This window comes from Bombina bombina, chromosome 3 (assembly GCF_027579735.1).
Source record: "Bombina bombina isolate aBomBom1 chromosome 3, aBomBom1.pri, whole genome shotgun sequence".
Lineage (NCBI taxonomy): Eukaryota > Metazoa > Chordata > Amphibia > Anura > Bombinatoridae > Bombina > Bombina bombina.
The window spans coordinates 103,139,296-103,157,283 of NC_069501.1; the positions used below are offsets into that span (position 1 = coordinate 103,139,296).

A 17,988-nucleotide genomic window follows, 5' to 3' on the forward strand; every position below is an offset into this window, starting at 1 on the left:
CAGTGCCCAAAACAATTTTTCACCCAGTACCTCAGATAATTAAACGATTTAACATGCCAGCAAAAACGTTTAACATCAAATAAATGAAATGTCATTAGAAAGCCTGTTGCTAGTCGTTCCCACTGCAAGTTAGGCTAAAGTCTTATGCATACAGTATTATCCCAGTGAAGTGCCATTCCCCAGAATACTGAAGTGTAAATATACATACATGACAGCCTGATACCAGTTGCTACTACTGCATTTAAGGCTGAGCTTACATTATATTGGTATGGCAGTATTTTCTCAGTCAATTCCATTCTCAGAAAATAATATGCTGCTACATACCTCTTTGCAGGTTAACCTGCCCGCTGTCCCCTGATCTGAAGTTTACCTCACTCCTCAGATGGCCGAGAACAGCAAGATGATCTTAACTACGCCGGCTAAAATCATACAAAAAACTCAGGTAGATTCTTCTTCAAATTCTATCTGAGAAGGAACAACACACTCCGGTGCTGTTTTAAAATAAACTTTTGATTGAAGGTATAAAACTAAGTATAATCACCACAGTCCTCTCACACATCCTATCTATTAGTTGGGTGCAAGAGAATGACTGGGTGTGACGTAGAGGGGAGGAGCTATATAGCAGCTCTGCTGGGTGATCCTCTTGCACTTCCTGTTGGGGAGGAGTTAATATCCCAGAAGTAATGATGACCCGTGGACTGACCACACTTAACAGGAGAAAAAAAAAACATGAATGAGGCAGATTTACAAATCGGTAGAAAGAAACCCATTTTGAAACCATATATGCCATTATCAAAAGTTCCTCTAAGTGTCACCGATTTTGTTTGTTCTAAAATATTTAAGCATAACACATTTGTCAACTCTATTAATGCAATTTAACATGTTGGCAGCAGAGGAGAGAGGTTATGGCTAAGATGTCATTTACAAAGTAAGATTCACTCCTAAATAGAGGGAAAAAGGAGTAGCGAACTAGGCAGCATTTGTCAAGTGACACATACCTATTAGCTCAGCAACAGCACTAAAAGGCCAGGTGTGACTTGTCGAGTTGGTATGCAAAAACTTGGGACACAGCTGAAAAACATTTTAAGAAAACAATTATAACAGTTCACATTTAAGCATTTATATACATCACACTAACAGATTTTAAATCTCATCAACAAATAAACAGAACACTAAAAAAAGTCTAATTTTTTTTATTTACTTTTATATATTTACTTAGTACCTAAATAGTTTTAGTATCTATGAAGTCACCTTTTGTGCTCCTAAACATCTTGATAGCTAGGTCATAAATATTTTCTATATCCCATACATTTGCCCCAAGGCAGAACATGCATGCAGCATGTCTTCAGAAACAAAATGGGACACATGCAGGAACTGTTATTGCTTTAGACCTCTGTGCTCTGGCTGCACTGTGTAAGTTTTTCTTAAAGAGACATTGTACACTAGATTTTTCTTTACATAAATGTTTTGTAGATTATACATTTATATAGCCCATCTGGGGGTGTTTTGTAATAATGTATAGTTTTGTTTATTTTTTAAAATGTGCTGATTTTCAGACTCCTAACCAAGCCCCAACGTTTTAGATGCATTCTGATGTCTAGAGACTTTAGATTGCTTCTGTTTGTATAATGGGTCTTTTCATATGCAGAGGAGGGTCTGCTCTCAGCCCCTTTTCAGTGGGTGTCCTAGCCTAACCTCATCAACAGTGCTAAATTGGGAGCTTTTAAGTAAGTTTTTAAAAGGTTTATACTGGATTTTTTTATCAGTATCTGTGCATATTGTTCTTTTTAGTAGTGTCTATTACATGCAGTTAAATGAAAATTGATGTATACTGCCCATTTAACACAGTGCAGCCAGAGGAAAGCACTTTTGAAAGTGAACAATTAAAGGGACACTGAACCCAAAAAAAAATTATTTCGTGATTCAGATAGAGCATGCAATTTTAAGCAACTTTCTAATTTACTCCTATTATTAAATTTTTCTTCATTCTTGTGAGCAATGCACCTTTTTTATTACTTCATTTTTACCTGATTATGCAACGTTTGACCAAGAGCAAAGGAAACAAATTTATTCAAGAGACATTTTAAAACAATTTTTTTTTCTCTCTGCAGGTAATTTGCAATACAATTTTCAACTGCTGCAATATATTATAAAACTAATTGCGTTATTCTAGTTAATCAAGACATTGCAACTGAGCTGGTGCTTTAGTTTAACTGCCTAATTTAAAATTGAATTCAAACTCAAAAAGACCTGCAGAAAATTTTTCACAAAATTTTTTATCTCATAGCAGAAAGTGAAACACAGTTCTACCCCTGGGAACATTTGCACACGTACAGCAATTAAAAAAAGCTCCCACGAGCATGGTCCCCAGGCATGTTAAACTGTTTTTATTGTGTACCTTTTTCTATTTCAACATAACCTGGGAAACAAAATGTTGCATCTAAGAATTAGAGTTTATAATGACTGCAAATCCCATGATAACAGCATAAGTCTGGAACCATATTATATTTATATGTTATATGTTTTTTTTATGGTCTGAGGAAGGGGTAAAACTCCCCGAAACGTCACTAATAAAGAAATGTATTGCATCAATAGCGGTGAGTGCCTTTCTATTGAATTGACTGTATTTGGATGTTAACCCCTTAACGACACGAGTCGTACAGGGTACGTCGCACACAACCTGGTCTTTAAAGACCAGCGACGTACCCTGTACGACTTTGGGGATTAAAGCGGCTGGAAGCGATCCTGATCGCTTCCAGCCGCTTTACGGTTATTGCAGTGATGCCTCGATATCGAGGCATCCTGCAATAACCTTTTTCCCCCATCCGATGCAGAGAGAGCCACTCTGTGGCCCTCTCTGCACCGGCATCGATGGCCGCAATCGTTGGTGGGTGGGAGCTGACCGTGGGAGGCGGGTGGGCGGCCATCGATGAAAAACTGAAGAGAGAGGGGGGCGGGATCAGGGGCGGGATAGTCGGGAGCGCGCACGTGCACAGGGGGTGGCGGGCGGGCGCGTGCACAGGGAGGGAGCGGGTGGGAACCGCTACACTACAGCAAATACATGCTATATGAGTGGCAGTAAGGGGGGATAAAATCCCCAACAAAAGTAAATCTAAGGGATCTGGGAGCGGGTGGGTAATTGGTCTGTGGGGGGGGGGAAGCTACACTACAGAAAAAATTAAAAAAAATAAAAAAAATTAAAAAAAACACATTTGTATTTGAAAACAGGGTACTGGCAGACAGCTGCCAGTAACCAAGATGGCTCCCAGTAAGGTAGAGGTGAAGGGTTAGAGAGCTGTTTGGGGGGGGATCAGGGAGGTTGGGGGCCCTACACAGCTGCATATGTAAATATGCAATACAATTTTTTTTTTTTAATTTTAAATATACCTTTTATTTTAGTACTGGCAGACTTTCTGCCAGTACTTAAGATGGCGGGGACAATTGTGGGGTGGGGGAGGGAAGGGAGCTGTTTGGGAGGAATCAGGGGGTCTGATGTGTCAGGTGGGAGGCTGATCTCTACACTAAAACAGAATTTATGTTTACCTGATAAATTACTTTCTCCAACGGTGTGTCCGGTCCACGGCGTCATCCTTACTTGTGGGATATTCTCTTCCCCAACAGGAAATGGCAAAGAGCCCAGCAAAGCTGGTCACATGATCCCTCCTAGGCTCCGCCTTCCCCAGTCATTCGACCGACGTAAAGGAGGAATATTTGCATAGGAGAAATCATATGATACCGTGGTGACTGTAGTTAAAGAAAATAAATTATCAGACCTGATTAAAAAACCAGGGCGGGCCGTGGACCGGACACACCGTTGGAGAAAGTAATTTATCAGGTAAACATAAATTCTGTTTTCTCCAACATAGGTGTGTCCGGTCCACGGCGTCATCCTTACTTGTGGGAACCAATACCAAAGCTTTAGGACACGGATGAAGGGAGGGAGCAAATCAGGTCACCTAAATGGAAGGCACCACGGCTTGCAAAACCTTTCTCCCAAAAATAGCCTCAGAAGAAGCAAAAGTATCAAACTTGTAAAATTTGGTAAAAGTGTGCAGTGAAGACCAAGTCGCTGCCTTACATATCTGATCAACAGAAGCCTCGTTCTTGAAGGCCCATGTGGAAGCCACAGCCCTAGTGGAATGAGCTGTGATTCTTTCAGGAGGCTGCCGTCCGGCAGTCTCATAAGCCAATCTGATGATGCTTTTAATCCAAAAAGAGAGAGAGGTAGAAGTTGCTTTTTGACCTCTCCTTTTACCAGAATAAACAACAAACAAGGAAGATGTTTGTCTAAAATCCTTTGTAGCATCTAAATAGAATTTTAGAGTGCGAACAACATCCAAATTGTGCAACAAACGTTCCTTCTTTGAAACTGGATTCGGACACAAAGAAGGCACGACTATCTCCTGGTTAATGTTTTTGTTAGAAACAACTTTCGGAAGAAAACCAGGTTTAGTACGTAAAACCACCTTATCTGCATGGAACACCAGATAAGGAGGAGAACACTGCAGAGCAGATAATTCTGAAACTCTTCTAGCAGAAGAAATTGCAACCAAAAACAAAACTTTCCAAGATAATAACTTAATATCAACGGAATGTAAGGGTTCAAACGGAACCCCCTGAAGAACTGAAAGAACTAAATTGAGACTCCAAGGAGGAGTCAAAGGTTTGTAAACAGGCTTGATTCTAACCAGAGCCTGAACAAAGGCTTGAACATCTGGCACAGCTGCCAGCTTTTTGTGAAGTAACACAGACAAGGCAGAAATCTGTCCCTTCAAGGAACTTGCAGATAATCCTTTCTCCAATCCTTCTTGAAGAAAGGATAGAATCTTAGGAATTTTTACCTTGTCCCAAGGGAATCCTTTAGATTCACACCAACAGATATATTTTTTCCATATTTTGTGGTAAATTTTTCTAGTTACAGGCTTTCTGGCCTGAACAAGAGTATCAATAACAGAATCTGAGAACCCTCGCTTTGATAAGATCAAGCGTTCAATCTCCAAGCAGTCAGTTGGAGTGAGACCAGATTCGGATGTTCGAACGGACCTTGAACAAGAAGGTCTCGTCTCAAAGGTAGCTTCCATGGTGGAGCCGATGACATATTCACCAGGTCTGCATACCAAGTCCTGCGTGGCCACGCAGGAGCTATCAAGATCACCGATGCCCTCTCCTGATTGATCCTGGCTACCAGCCTGGGGATGAGAGGAAACGGCGGGAATACATAAGCTAGTTTGAAGGTCCAAGGTGCTACTAGTGCATCTACTCGAGTCGCCTTGGGATCCCTGGATCTGGACCCGTAGCAAGGAACCTTGAAGTTCTGACGAGAGGCCATCAGATCCATGTCTGGAATGCCCCACAGTTGAGTAATGTGGGCAAAGATTTCCGGATGGAGTTCCCACTCCCCCGGATGTAATGTCTGATGACTCAGAAAATCCGCTTCCCAATTTTCCACTCCTGGGATGTGGATTGCAGACAAGTGGCAGGAGTGAGTCTCCGCCCATTGAATGATTTTGGTCACTTCTTCCATCGCCAGGGAACTCCTTGTTCCCCCCTGATGGTTGATGTACGCAACAGTCGTCATGTTGTCTGATTGAAACCGTATGAACTTGGCCTTTGCTAGCTGAGGCCAAGCCTTGAGAGCATTGAGTATCGCTCTCAGTTCCAGAATATTTATCGTCGGAGACAAGTCTGTATAGTCCCCATTCCACTGACTGAGCATGCACAGTTGTAATGGTCTTAGATGAATTCGCGCAAAAGGAACTATGTCCATTGCCGCTACCATCAAACCTATTACTTCCATGCACTGCGCTATGGAAGGAAGAGGAACAGAATGAAGTTTTTGACAAGAGTTTAGAAGTTTTGATTTTCTGGCCTCTGTCAGAAAAATCCTCATTTCTAAGGAGTCTATTATTGTTCCCAAGAAGGGAACCCTTGTTGACGGAGATAGAGAACTTTTTTCTACGTTCACTTTACACCCGTGAGATCTGAGAAAGGCCAGGACAATGTCCGTGTGAGCCTTTGCTTGAGGAAGGGACGACGCTTGAATCAGAATGTCGTCCAAGTAAGGTACTACTGCAATGCCCCTTGGTCTTAGCACCGCTAGAAGGGACCCTAGTACCTTTGTGAAAATCCTTGGAGCAGTGGCTAATCCGAACGGAAGTGCCACAAACTGGTAATGCTTGTGCAGGAATGCGAACCTTAGGAACCGATGATGTTCCTTGTGGATAGGAATATGTAGATACGCATCCTTTAAATCCACCGTGGTCATGAATTGACCTTCCTGGATGGAAGGAAGAATTGTTCGAATGGTTTCCATTTTGAACGATGGAACCTTGAGAAACTTGTTTAGGATCTCGAGATCTAAGATTGGTCTGAACGTTCCCTCTTTTTTGGGAACTACGAACAGATTGGAGTAGAACCCCATCCCTTGTTCTCCTAATGGAACAGGATGAATCACTCCCATTTTTAACAGGTCTACTACACAATGTAAGAATGCCTGTTTTTTTATGTGGTCTGAAGACAATTGAGACCTGTGGAACCTCCCCCTTGGGGGAAGCCCCTTGAATTCCAGAAGATAACCTTGGGAGACTATTTCTAGTGCCCAAGGATCCAGAACATCTCTTGCCCAAGCCTGAGCGAAGAGAGAGAGTCTGCCCCCCACCAGATCCGGTCCCGGATCGGGGGCCAACATCTCATGCTGTCTTGGTAGCAGTGGCAGGTTTCTTGGCCTGCTTTCCTTTGTTCCAGCCTTGCATTGGTCTCCAGGCTGGCTTGGCTTGAGAAGTATTACCCTCTTGCTTAGAGGACGTAGCACTTGGGGCTGGTCCGTTTCTGCGAAAGGGACGAAAATTAGGTCTATTTTTGGCCTTGAAAGACCTATCCTGAGGAAGGGCGTGGCCCTTGCCCCCAGTGATATCAGAGATAATCTCTTTCAAGTCAGGGCCAAACAGCGTTTTCCCCTTGAAAGGAATGTTAAGCAATTTGTTCTTGGAAGACGCATCCGCTGACCAAGATTTTAACCAAAGCGCTCTGCGCGCCACAATAGCAAAACCAGAATTTTTCGCCGCTAACCTAGCCAATTGCAAAGTGGCGTCTAGGGTGAAAGAATTAGCCAATTTGAGAGCATGAATTCTGTCCATAATCTCCTCATAAGAAGAAGAATTATTATTGAGCGCCTTTTCTAGCTCATCGAACCAGAAACACGCGGCTGTAGTGACAGGAACAATGCATGAAATTGGTTGTAGAAGGTAACCTTGCTGAACAAACATCTTTTTAAGCAAACCTTCTAATTTTTTATCCATAGGATCTTTGAAAGCACAACTATCTTCTATGGGTATAGTGGTGCGTTTGTTTAGAGTAGAAACCGCCCCCTCGACCTTGGGGACTGTCTGCCATAAGTCCTTTCTGGGGTCGACCATAGGAAACAATTTTTTAAATATGGGGGGAGGGACGAAAGGTATACCGGGCCTTTCCCATTCTTTATTTACAATGTCCGCCACCCGCTTGGGTATAGGAAAAGCTTCGGGGGGCCCCGGGACCTCTAGGAACTTGTCCATTTTACATAGTTTCTCTGGAATGACCAAATTCTCACAATCATCCAGAGTGGATAACACCTCCTTAAGCAGAGCGCGGAGATGTTCCAATTTAAATTTAAATGTAATCACATCAGGTTCAGCTTGTTGAGAAATTTTCCCTGAATCTGAAATTTCTCCCTCAGACAAAACCTCCCTGGCCCCCTCAGACTGGTGTAGGGGCCCTTCAGAACCAATATCATCAGCGTCCTCATGCTCTTCAGTATTTTCTAAAACAGAGCAGTCGCGCTTTCGCTGATAAGTGGGCATTTTGGCTAAAATGTTTTTGATAGAATTATCCATTACAGCCGTTAATTGTTGCATAGTAAGGAGTATTGGCGCGCTAGATGTACTAGGGGCCTCCTGTGTGGGCAAGACTGGTGTAGACGAAGGAGGGGATGATGCAGTACCATGCTTACTCCCCTCACTTGAGGAATCATCTTGGGCATCATTTTCTCTAAATTTTGTGTCACATAAATCACATCTATTTAAATGAGAAGGAACCTTGGCTTCCCCACATTCAGAACACAGTCTATCTGGTAGTTCAGACATGTTAAACAGGCAAAAACTTGATAACAAAGTACAAAAAACGTTTTAAAATAAACCGTTACTGTCACTTTAAATTTTAAACTGAACACACTTTATTACTGCAATTGCGAAAAAGTATGAAGGAATTGTTCAAAATTCACCAAAATTTCACCACAGTGTCTTAAAGCCTTAAAAGTATTGCACACCAAATTTGGAAGCTTCAACCCTTAAAATAACGGAACCGGAGCCGTTTTTATATTTAACCCCTTTACAGTCCCTGGTATCTGCTTTGCTGAGACCCAACCAAGCCCAAAGGGGAATACGATACCAAATGACGCCTTCATAAAGTCTTTTCTATGTATCAGAGCTCCTCACACATGCATCTGCATGTCATGCTTCTCAAAAACAAGTGCGCAATACAGGCGCGAAAATGAGACTCTGCCTATGATTAGGGAAAGCCCCTAGAGAATAAGGTGTCCAATACAGTGCCTGCCGGTTATTTTACATAATTCCCAAGATTAAAATAATTCCTCAAGGCTATGGAGTATAAAATATGTTTATATATAAATCGATTTGGCCCAGAAAATGTCTACAGTCTTAAAAAGCCCTTGTGAAGCCCTTTTTTTCTTTCTGTAATAAAAATGGCTTACCGGATCCCATAGGGAAAATGACAGCTTCCAGCATTACATCGTCTTGTTAGAATGTGTCATACCTCAAGCAGCAAAAGTCTGCTCACTGTTCCCCCAACTGAAGTTAATTCCTCTCAACAGTCCTGTGTGGAAACAGCCATCGATTTTAGTAACGGTTGCTAAAATCATTTTCCTCTTACAAACAGAAATCTTCATCTCTTTTCTGTTTCAGAGTAAATAGTACATACCAGCACTATTTTAAAATAACAAACTCTTGATTGAATAATAAAAACTACAGTTAAACACTAAAAAACTCTAAGCCATCTCCGTGGAGATGTTGCCTGTACAACGGCAAAGAGAATGACTGGGGAAGGCGGAGCCTAGGAGGGATCATGTGACCAGCTTTGCTGGGCTCTTTGCCATTTCCTGTTGGGGAAGAGAATATCCCACAAGTAAGGATGACGCCGTGGACCGGACACACCTATGTTGGAGAAATTAACCCTAGACGCTCCCTACATGCTCCCTAATTAACCCCTTCACTGCTGGGCATAATACACGTGTGATGCGCAGTGGCATTTAGCGGCCTTCTAATTACCAAAAAGCAACGCCAAAGTCATATATGTCTGCTATTTCTGAACAAAGGGGATCCCAGAGAAGCATTTACAACCATTTATGCCATAATTGCACAAGTTTCAGTGAGAAACCTAAAGTTTGTGAAAATATTTGGGAAAAAGTGAACAATTTTTTTTATTTGATTGCATTTGGTGGTGAAATGGTGGCATGAAATATACCAAAATGGGCCTAGATCAATACTTTGGGATGTCTTCTAAAAAAAAATATATACATGTCAAAGGTTAATCAGGGATTCCTGAAAGATATCAGTGTTCCAATGTAACTAGCGCTAATTTTGAAAAAAAGTCGTTTGGAAATAGCAAAGTGCTACTTGTATTTATGGCCCTATAAGTTGCAAAAAAAGCAAAGAACATGTAAACATTGGGTATTTCTAAACTCAGGACAAAATTTTGAAACTATTTAGCATGGGTGTTTTTTGGTGATTGTAGATGTGTAACAGATTGTGGGGGTCAAAGTTAGAAAAAGTGTGTTTTTTTCCATTTTTTCCTAATATTTTATCATTTTTTTAAAGTAAATAAGATATGATGAAAAAAATGGTATCTTTAGAAAGTCCATTTAATGGCGAGAAAAACGGTATATAATATGTATGGGTACAGTAAATGAGTAAGAGGAAAATTACAGCTAAACACAAACACCGCAGAAATTTAAAAATAGCCCTGGTCCTTCAGGGAAAGAAATTGAAAAATGGCCTTGGTCCTTAAGGGGTTAAAGAGCACCCTGGAAGTTGCTATCAAGTTGGGAGTGCTGGTCTATGGTTTAAGGATATATATATATATATATATATATATACACACACACACAGCAAACCTTGTGATGAATCCCACGGACGGTCTTACAGAGTGAACAAGGTTAAAGGGTCAGCTAAAGGTGAAAAAAATATAACCCCTTTAAGAAAAGAATATCACAGAAGAAACTTTAAAAAGGGACACTCAAGTCAAAATTAAACTCATGATTCAGAGAGAGCATGCAATTTTAAGCAACTTTCCAAATTATTTCCATTAACCAAATGTGGTGTCTTTTTTTTATATTTACACTTTGAGTCACCAGCTCCAACTGAGTATATGCAAGAATTTACAGAATATACATATATCCATTTGTGATTGGCTGACGGCCATCACATGATACAAGAGGAGGGAAAATAGACATAACTGAAAATTGTCAGAAAAAAACATCTACTACCTATGTGAAGATTATACTAAGTGCTTTTGCATTGTCTTGTTATCGTACATTTGTTTAATATGCAAATCTACTATATTTACTGGACCTTTAAGACTGGTAGAGGCAAATTCTCCAGTGCAATATCTGGAGAAATACAGGAGTAATACAGTCAGGTGAGCAATGCTTTGAAAGCCATACTCCTCACAAGCCGGTATGTACACTATCTATACTCTATTACTATACGGGTGGCTGGCACTGTATTTTAGCATAACACTCATCTCCAAACTGCAATCTTAGTCAAGGAACAATGCCCTACTAATATTTTGGAATGCCTATCATGATCCCAAGATATGCCCCCAATAAAGAAAATGTGGTTCATGGTCAGACACCAGCCCTGAGCCTAGCAGTATCCTCTGAAAAAGACAATAGCCACTCTGCAAAAGAGAACACAAACTTGTAGAAAAGCATGAAAGATCGCATCACCCAGGGAGCTATAAAAACATAATTTATGCTTACCTGATAAATTTATTTCTCTTGTAGTGTATCCAGTCCACGGATCATCCATTACTTATGGAATATATTCTCCTTCCCAACAGGAAGCTGCAAGAGTCCACCCACAGCAAAGCTGCTATATAGCTCCTCCCCTAACTGCCATATTCAGTCATTCGACCGAAAACATGCAGAGAAAGGAAAAACCATAGGGTGCAGTGGTGACTGTAGTTCAAATGAAAAAATTACCTGCCTTAAAAGGACAGGGCGGGCCGTGGACTGGATACATTACAAGAGAAATAAATTTATCAGGTAAGCATAAATTATGTTTTCTCTTGTTAAGTGTATCCAGTCCACGGATCATCCATTACTTGTGGGATACCAATACCAAAGCTAAAGTACACGGATGATGGGAGGGACAAGGCAGGTACTTAAACGGAAGTTACCACTGCCTGTAAAAAAAACCCTTTCTCCCAAAAATAGCCTCCGAAGAAGCAAGGTATCAAATTTGTTAAATTTGAAAAGTATGAAGCGCAGACCAAGACTCCGTCTTGTAAATCTGTTCAACAGAAGCCACATTTAAAAAAGGCCCAAGTGAAAACCACAGCTCTAGTAGAATGAGCTGTAATCCCTTCAGGAGGCTGCTGTCCAGCAGTCTCATAAGCTAAATGAATTATGCTTTTTAACCAAAAAGACAGAGAGGCTGTTGAAGTCTTTTGACCTCTCCTCTGTCCAGAATAGACAACAAACAAGGTGAACGTTTGATGAAAACTGTAGTAGCTTGTAAGTAAAACTTTAAAGCACAAACCACGTCCAATATTGTGTAATAGACGTTCCTTCTTTGAGGAAGGATTAGGATACAAGCATGGAACAACTATCTCTTGAGTGATGTACTTGTTAGATACCACCTTAGGAAAAAAACCAGGTTGGTACGCAGGACTACCTTATCCGTACGAAGGACCAGATAAGGAGAATCACATTGTAACACAGATAACTTGGAGACTCTACGAGTCGAGGAATTAGCTACCCAAAAGGAACTTTCCAAGATAAAGATTGATATCTATGGAACAAAAAAGGTTCAAACGGAACTTCTTGAAGAACCTTAAGAATCAGGTTTAAGCTCCATGGCGGAGCAACAGTTTTAAACACAGGCTTGGATCTAACCAAAGCCTGACCAAATGCCTGAACGTCTAGAATACCTGCCAGACGCTTGTGCAAAAAAATAGACAGAGTAAAAATCTGTCCCCTTTTAAGGAATTAGCTGACAACCCTTTTCTCAAAAACATCTTGGAGAAAAGATAATATCCTGGGAATCCAGACTTTACTCCATGAGTAACCCTTGGATTCATAACAATCAGATATTTACACCATATCTATGTTCAATTTTCCTAGAGACAGGCTTTCATGTCTGTATTAAGGTATCAATGACTGACTCGGAGAAGCCATGCTTTGATAAAATCAAGCGTTCAGTCTCCAGGCAGTCCATCTCAGATTGATTCTATTTAGATGGTTGAAAGGACCCTGAGGTAGAGGGACCTGTCTCAGAAGCAGAGACCGTGATGGAAAGGATGACATGTCCACCAGATCTGCATACCAGGTCCTGCGTGGCTACGCAGGCGCTGTCAAAAACACCAAAGCCCTCTCCTGCTTGGTCTTGACCTCCGGAGGAAATCCCACTCCCCCGGAAGAAAAGTCTGACGACTTAGAAAATCCACCTACCAGTTCTCAACACCTGGGATATGGATAGCTGATAGACAAGAGTGAGTCTCTGTCCAGTGAATTATTGTAAGACTTCTAACATCGCTAGGGAACTTCTGTTCCCCCTTGATGGCTGATGTAAGCCACAGTCGTGTATATTGTCCGACTGAGTATGATGTACCTCAGAGTTGCTAACTGAGGTCAAGTCTGAAGAGCATGGAATATCACTCCCAGTTCCAGAATATTTATTTGAAGGAGGGTCTCCTCCTAAGTCCACTATCCCTGAGCCTTCAGGGAGTTCCAGACTGCATACCAACCTAAAAGGCTGGCATCTATTGTAACAATTGTCCCATCTGACCTGCGGAAGGTCATACCCTTGGACAGATGGACCCGACAGTCACCAGAGAAGAGAATCTCTGGTCTCTTGGTCCAGGTTTAACAGGGGGACAAATCTGTGTAATCCCCGTTCCTCTGACTGAGCATGCATAGTTGCAGCGGTCTGAAATGTAGACGTGCAAACGGTACTATGTCCTTTGCCGCTACAATTAAGCCGATTTCATTCATGTACTGAGCCACCGAAGGGCGCGGATGGGATGAAAAAACACGGCAGAAATTTAGAAACTTTTGACAACCTGGACTCCGTCAGGTAAATTTTCATTTCTACAGAATCTATCAGAGTCCCTAGGAGGGAAACCCTTGAGATTGGGGATAGAGAACTCTTTCCTTGTTCACTTTCCACCCATGTGATCTCAGAAATGCCAGTACTACGTCCGTATGAGACTGGGCAATTTGGATGTTTGACGCCTGTATCAGGATGTCGTCTAAATAAGGGGCCACTTCTATGCCCCGCGGTCTAAGGACCGCCAAAGTGACCCCAGAACCTCCATAAAGATTCTTGGGGCTGTAGATATCCCAAAGGAAAGAGCTACAAACTGGTAATGCCTGTCTAGAAAGGCAAACCTGAAAAACGATGGTGATCTTTATGCATCACAATGTGAGGATAAGCATCCTTCAAATCCATTGTAGTCCTCTATTGACTCTCCTGGATCATAGTTAAGATGGTACGAATAGTTTCCATCTTAAATGACGGAATTCTGAGGAATTTGTTTAAGATCTTTAGATCCAAAATAGGTCTGAAGGTTCCCTCTCCTTGGGAACCACAAACAGATTTGAGTAAAAACTCTGTCCCTGTTCCTCTCTTGGAACTGGATGGATCTCGTACACAATGTAAGAATGCCTCCTTCTTTATCTGGTTTGCAGATAATTGTGAAAGGCGAAATCTCCCCTTTTTTTGGGGGGGAATCTTTGAAATCCAGAAGATATCTCTGGGATATAAATTCCAATGCCTAGGGATCCTGGGCATCTCTTGCCCACGCCTGGGCGAAGAATGAAAGTCTGCCCCCTATAGGATCCGTTACCGGATAGGGAGCCGTTCTACATGCTGTCTTAGAGGCAGCAGCAGGCTCCATGGCCTGCTTATCTTTGTTCCAGGTCCGATTGTCTCCAGACCGCCTTGGACTGAGCAAAAATTCCCTCTTGTTTTGCCTTAGAGGAAGAGGATGCCACACCTGCCCTGAAGTTTTTAAAAGGCACGAAAATTAGACTTTTTTTTTTTTTTTTTTGGCCCTTGATTTGGACCTATCCTGAGGAAGGGCATGACCTTTTCCTCCAGTGATATAAGCAATAATCTCCTTCAAACCAGGCCCGAAGAGGGTCTGCCCCTTGAAGGGAAGTTAAGTAGCTTATTTATTAAAGTCACGACAGCTGACCATGATATAAGCCATAGCGCTCTGCGCGCCAGTATAGTAAAAAAACAGAATTCTTAGCCGTTAGTCTAGTCAAATGAACAAGGCATCAGAAAACAAAGGAATTGGCTAGCATAAGCTTGTCAAATATATTCATCCAATGGAGTCGCTTAACTGTAAAGCTTCATCAAGAGATTCAACCCAGAACGCCGCAGCAGCAGTGACAGAAGCAATGTACGCAAGGGGCTGCAGGATAAAACCCTGTTGAATAAACATTTTTTATCCATTGGATCTAAAAAGCACAACTGTCCTCGTCAGAGGTAGTGGTACGCTTAGCTAGAGTAGAAACTCTTCTCTCCACCTTAGGAACTGTCTGCCAGAAGTCCCGTGTGGTGGTAACTATTAGAAAACATTCTTCTAAAAAATAGGAGGGGAAGAGAACGGCACACCTGGTCTATCCCATTCCTTATTAAAAAAAAAAAGTTTAGTAAACCTCTTTAGGTATTGGAAAAACATCAGTACACACCGGCACTGCATATTATTTATCCAGTCTACACAATTTCTCTGGCCCTGCGATTGTACACATTCATTCAGAGCAGCCAAAGCCTCCCTGAGCAACAAGTGGAGGTTCTCAAGCATAAATTTTAAATGTAGAAATATCAGAATCAGGTTAAATCATCTTCCCTGAGTCAAAAAAAATCACCCACAGACTAAGCATATTGTGAGGTAGTATCATACATGGTTCTTAAAGCGTCTGTATGCTCTGTATCTACCCCCAGAGCTAACTGCTTTCCTTTAATTTCAGGTAGTCTGACTAATACTGCTGCCAGAATATTATTCACCACCTTTGCCATGTCTTGTAAAATAAACGCTATGGGCGCCCTTGATGTACTTGGCGCCATTTGAGCGTGAGTCCCTGAAGCGGGAGTCGAAGGGTCTGAAACGTGGGGAGAGTTAGTCGGCATAACTACCCCCACGACAGAATCCTCTGGTGATAATGTTTTTAAAGACAAAAAATGATCTTTATTGTTTAACATGAAATCAGTACATCTGGTACACATTCTAAGATGGGGTTCCACCATGGCTTTAAAACATAATGAACACAGAGCTTCCTCTATGTCAGACATGTTAGAACAGACTAATAATGAGACTAGTAAGCTTGGAAAACACTTTAAATCAAGTTAACAAGCAAATATATAAAACGTTACTGTGCCTTTAAGAGAAACAAATTTTGTCAAAATTTGAAAAACAGTGAAAAAAAGGCAGTAAAACAAACGAAATTTTTACAGTACATGTAATAAGGTAACAGAGCATTGCACCCACTTGCAAATGGATGATTAACCCCTTAATGCAAAAAACAGATAAAAAAAAAAAAACGACAGACGTTTTTAAAAACAGACACAACAAACTGCCACAGCCAACAGTGGGAAGCTTCAGTTAACTGTTTCTATGCAAAATTTAAGCCAGCCATGTGGAAAAAACTTAGGCCCCAATAAGTTTTATCACCAAACATATGTTAAAAAACGATTAAACATGCCAGCAAATGTTTTAAAACACATTTTTACAAGAGTATGTATCTCTATTAATAAGCCTGATACCAGTCGCTTTTACTGCATTTAAGGCTATACCAACATTACAGTGTTATCACCAATGTACGTTAAAAAACGATTAAACATGCCAGCAAACGTTTTAAAACACATTTTTATAAGAGTATGTATCTCTATTAATAAGCCTGATACCAGTCGCTATCGCTGCATTTAAGGCTTTACTTACATTACTTCGGTATCAGCAGTATTTTCTTAGTCAATTCCATTCCTAGAAAAATATTTTACTGCACATACCTTATCTGCAGGAAAACCTGCACGCCATTCCCCCTCTGAAGTACCTCACTCCTCAGAATGTGTGAGAACAGCAAATGGATCTTAGTTACGTCTGCTAAGATCATAGAAAAACGCAGGCAGATTCTTCTTCCAAATACTGCCTGAGATAAACAGCACACTCCGGTGCCATTTAAAAATAACAAACTTTTGATTGAAGAATAAACTAAGTAGAAAGCACCACAGACTCTCACAACCTCCTATCTATGTTGAGGCTTGCAAGAGAATGACTGAATATGGCAGTTAGGGGAGGAGCTATATAGCAGCTTTGCTGTGGGTGGACTCTTGCAGCTTCCTGTTGGGAAGGAGAATATATTCCATAAGTAATGGATGATCCGTGGACTGGATACACTTAACAAGAGAAACCTCCATTACTCAATGTCATGGGAAATTGTAGTATGTATTATCAATGAGAGTAGTCAAAGGCCTTACTGATTATTTTATTACGTCAATAAAATGATCCACTGGTACTGTATGTATTTAAATGTATTCCTTATAATACTAGGTATTTTTGTGGCAGGATTTACTAAATTATAATTGAATTATATCACCAGTTTTATTATAAGTGTTTAATTAGAGAACGAAAATGGTTACACAAGAACCAACACTAACTGGCTAAAATGCAGGATTGTAATAAGGGGCAGTCTGCAGGATACAGGTAATCATAGCAGTAAAAAGTATAGTAATATAACTGTTGGTTACGCAAAACTGGGGAATGGGTAATAAAGTGATTATTTATCTTTTTAAACAATAAAACTTTTCAAAGTAGGCTGTCCCTTTAATTCACGACTGGGTACGACAAACCAAGGAGCCAAAATCAGCATTAATTTTTGTAAAAAGGGATACTGAAACTAATTTTATATATATATATATATATATATATATATATATATATATATATATATATATATATATATATATATATATATATAGATATATATAGATAGATAGAGTATGCAGTTTTAAGTAACTTTCTAACTTACTCCTATTATCAATTTTTCTTCATTCCCTTGCTATCTTTATTTGAAAAAGAAGGCAACAAAGCTAAGTAGTCAGCCAATTCCTTTTGGAGTTTCCGGTAATTTTTGAGAGTACTTCATTAACCTTCACCATTGAAATATATAAGAAAACTCAAATAAAAATAAATAGGACTAGGTGAGTTTAACCCCTTGAGTGCTAACAACGGCTCTGAGCCATCAGAGTTTCCCACTCTGGTGCCAACATCGCTAGCACTCTCCCACCTTGAGGGAGATCTGGGGGCTCTCACCTGCTCCTACCCCGGCAATTGGGCCTGCATAGTGACAGGCATCGCCAGGGCTTCACGTTACGCGAGGTGACGTCACTGCGCAACTTTATTTATACTTAATGTTAAGTATAGGAGATGGGGGCATGCTGCTTAGAAGCCTGTATTCTCAGGCATCTAAGCAGCTACATACCCCCAAGACCCACAGATGGAAAGGTAATCGCCTAACCTATCCAACATGTAAGTCTTGAGTCTCTGAAAAAAAATTAAAAAAAAAAAAAAAGCTTAAAGGGACACAACCTAAAATTTTTAGTTCGTGATTCAGATAGAGCATCCAATTTTAAGCTACTTTCTAATTTACTCCTATTATCACTTTTTCTTCGATCTCTTGCTATCTTTATTTGAAAAAGAATGCATCTA

At 40.8% G+C, this 17,988-nt stretch overlaps 1 protein-coding gene across 1 annotated transcript in view; it reads right to left on the reverse strand.

Annotated features, from left to right (window-relative positions):
• MORC3 (MORC family CW-type zinc finger 3) overlaps positions 1-17,988 on the reverse strand; it is a 340,436-nt gene that overhangs the window by 298,258 nt on the left and 24,190 nt on the right. Inside the window, exon 2 of the mRNA XM_053705944.1 lies at positions 999-1,071. Within this exon, the coding sequence (XP_053561919.1) occupies positions 999-1,071 (73 nt within the window). The remainder of the gene's footprint in view (positions 1-998; positions 1,072-17,988) is intronic.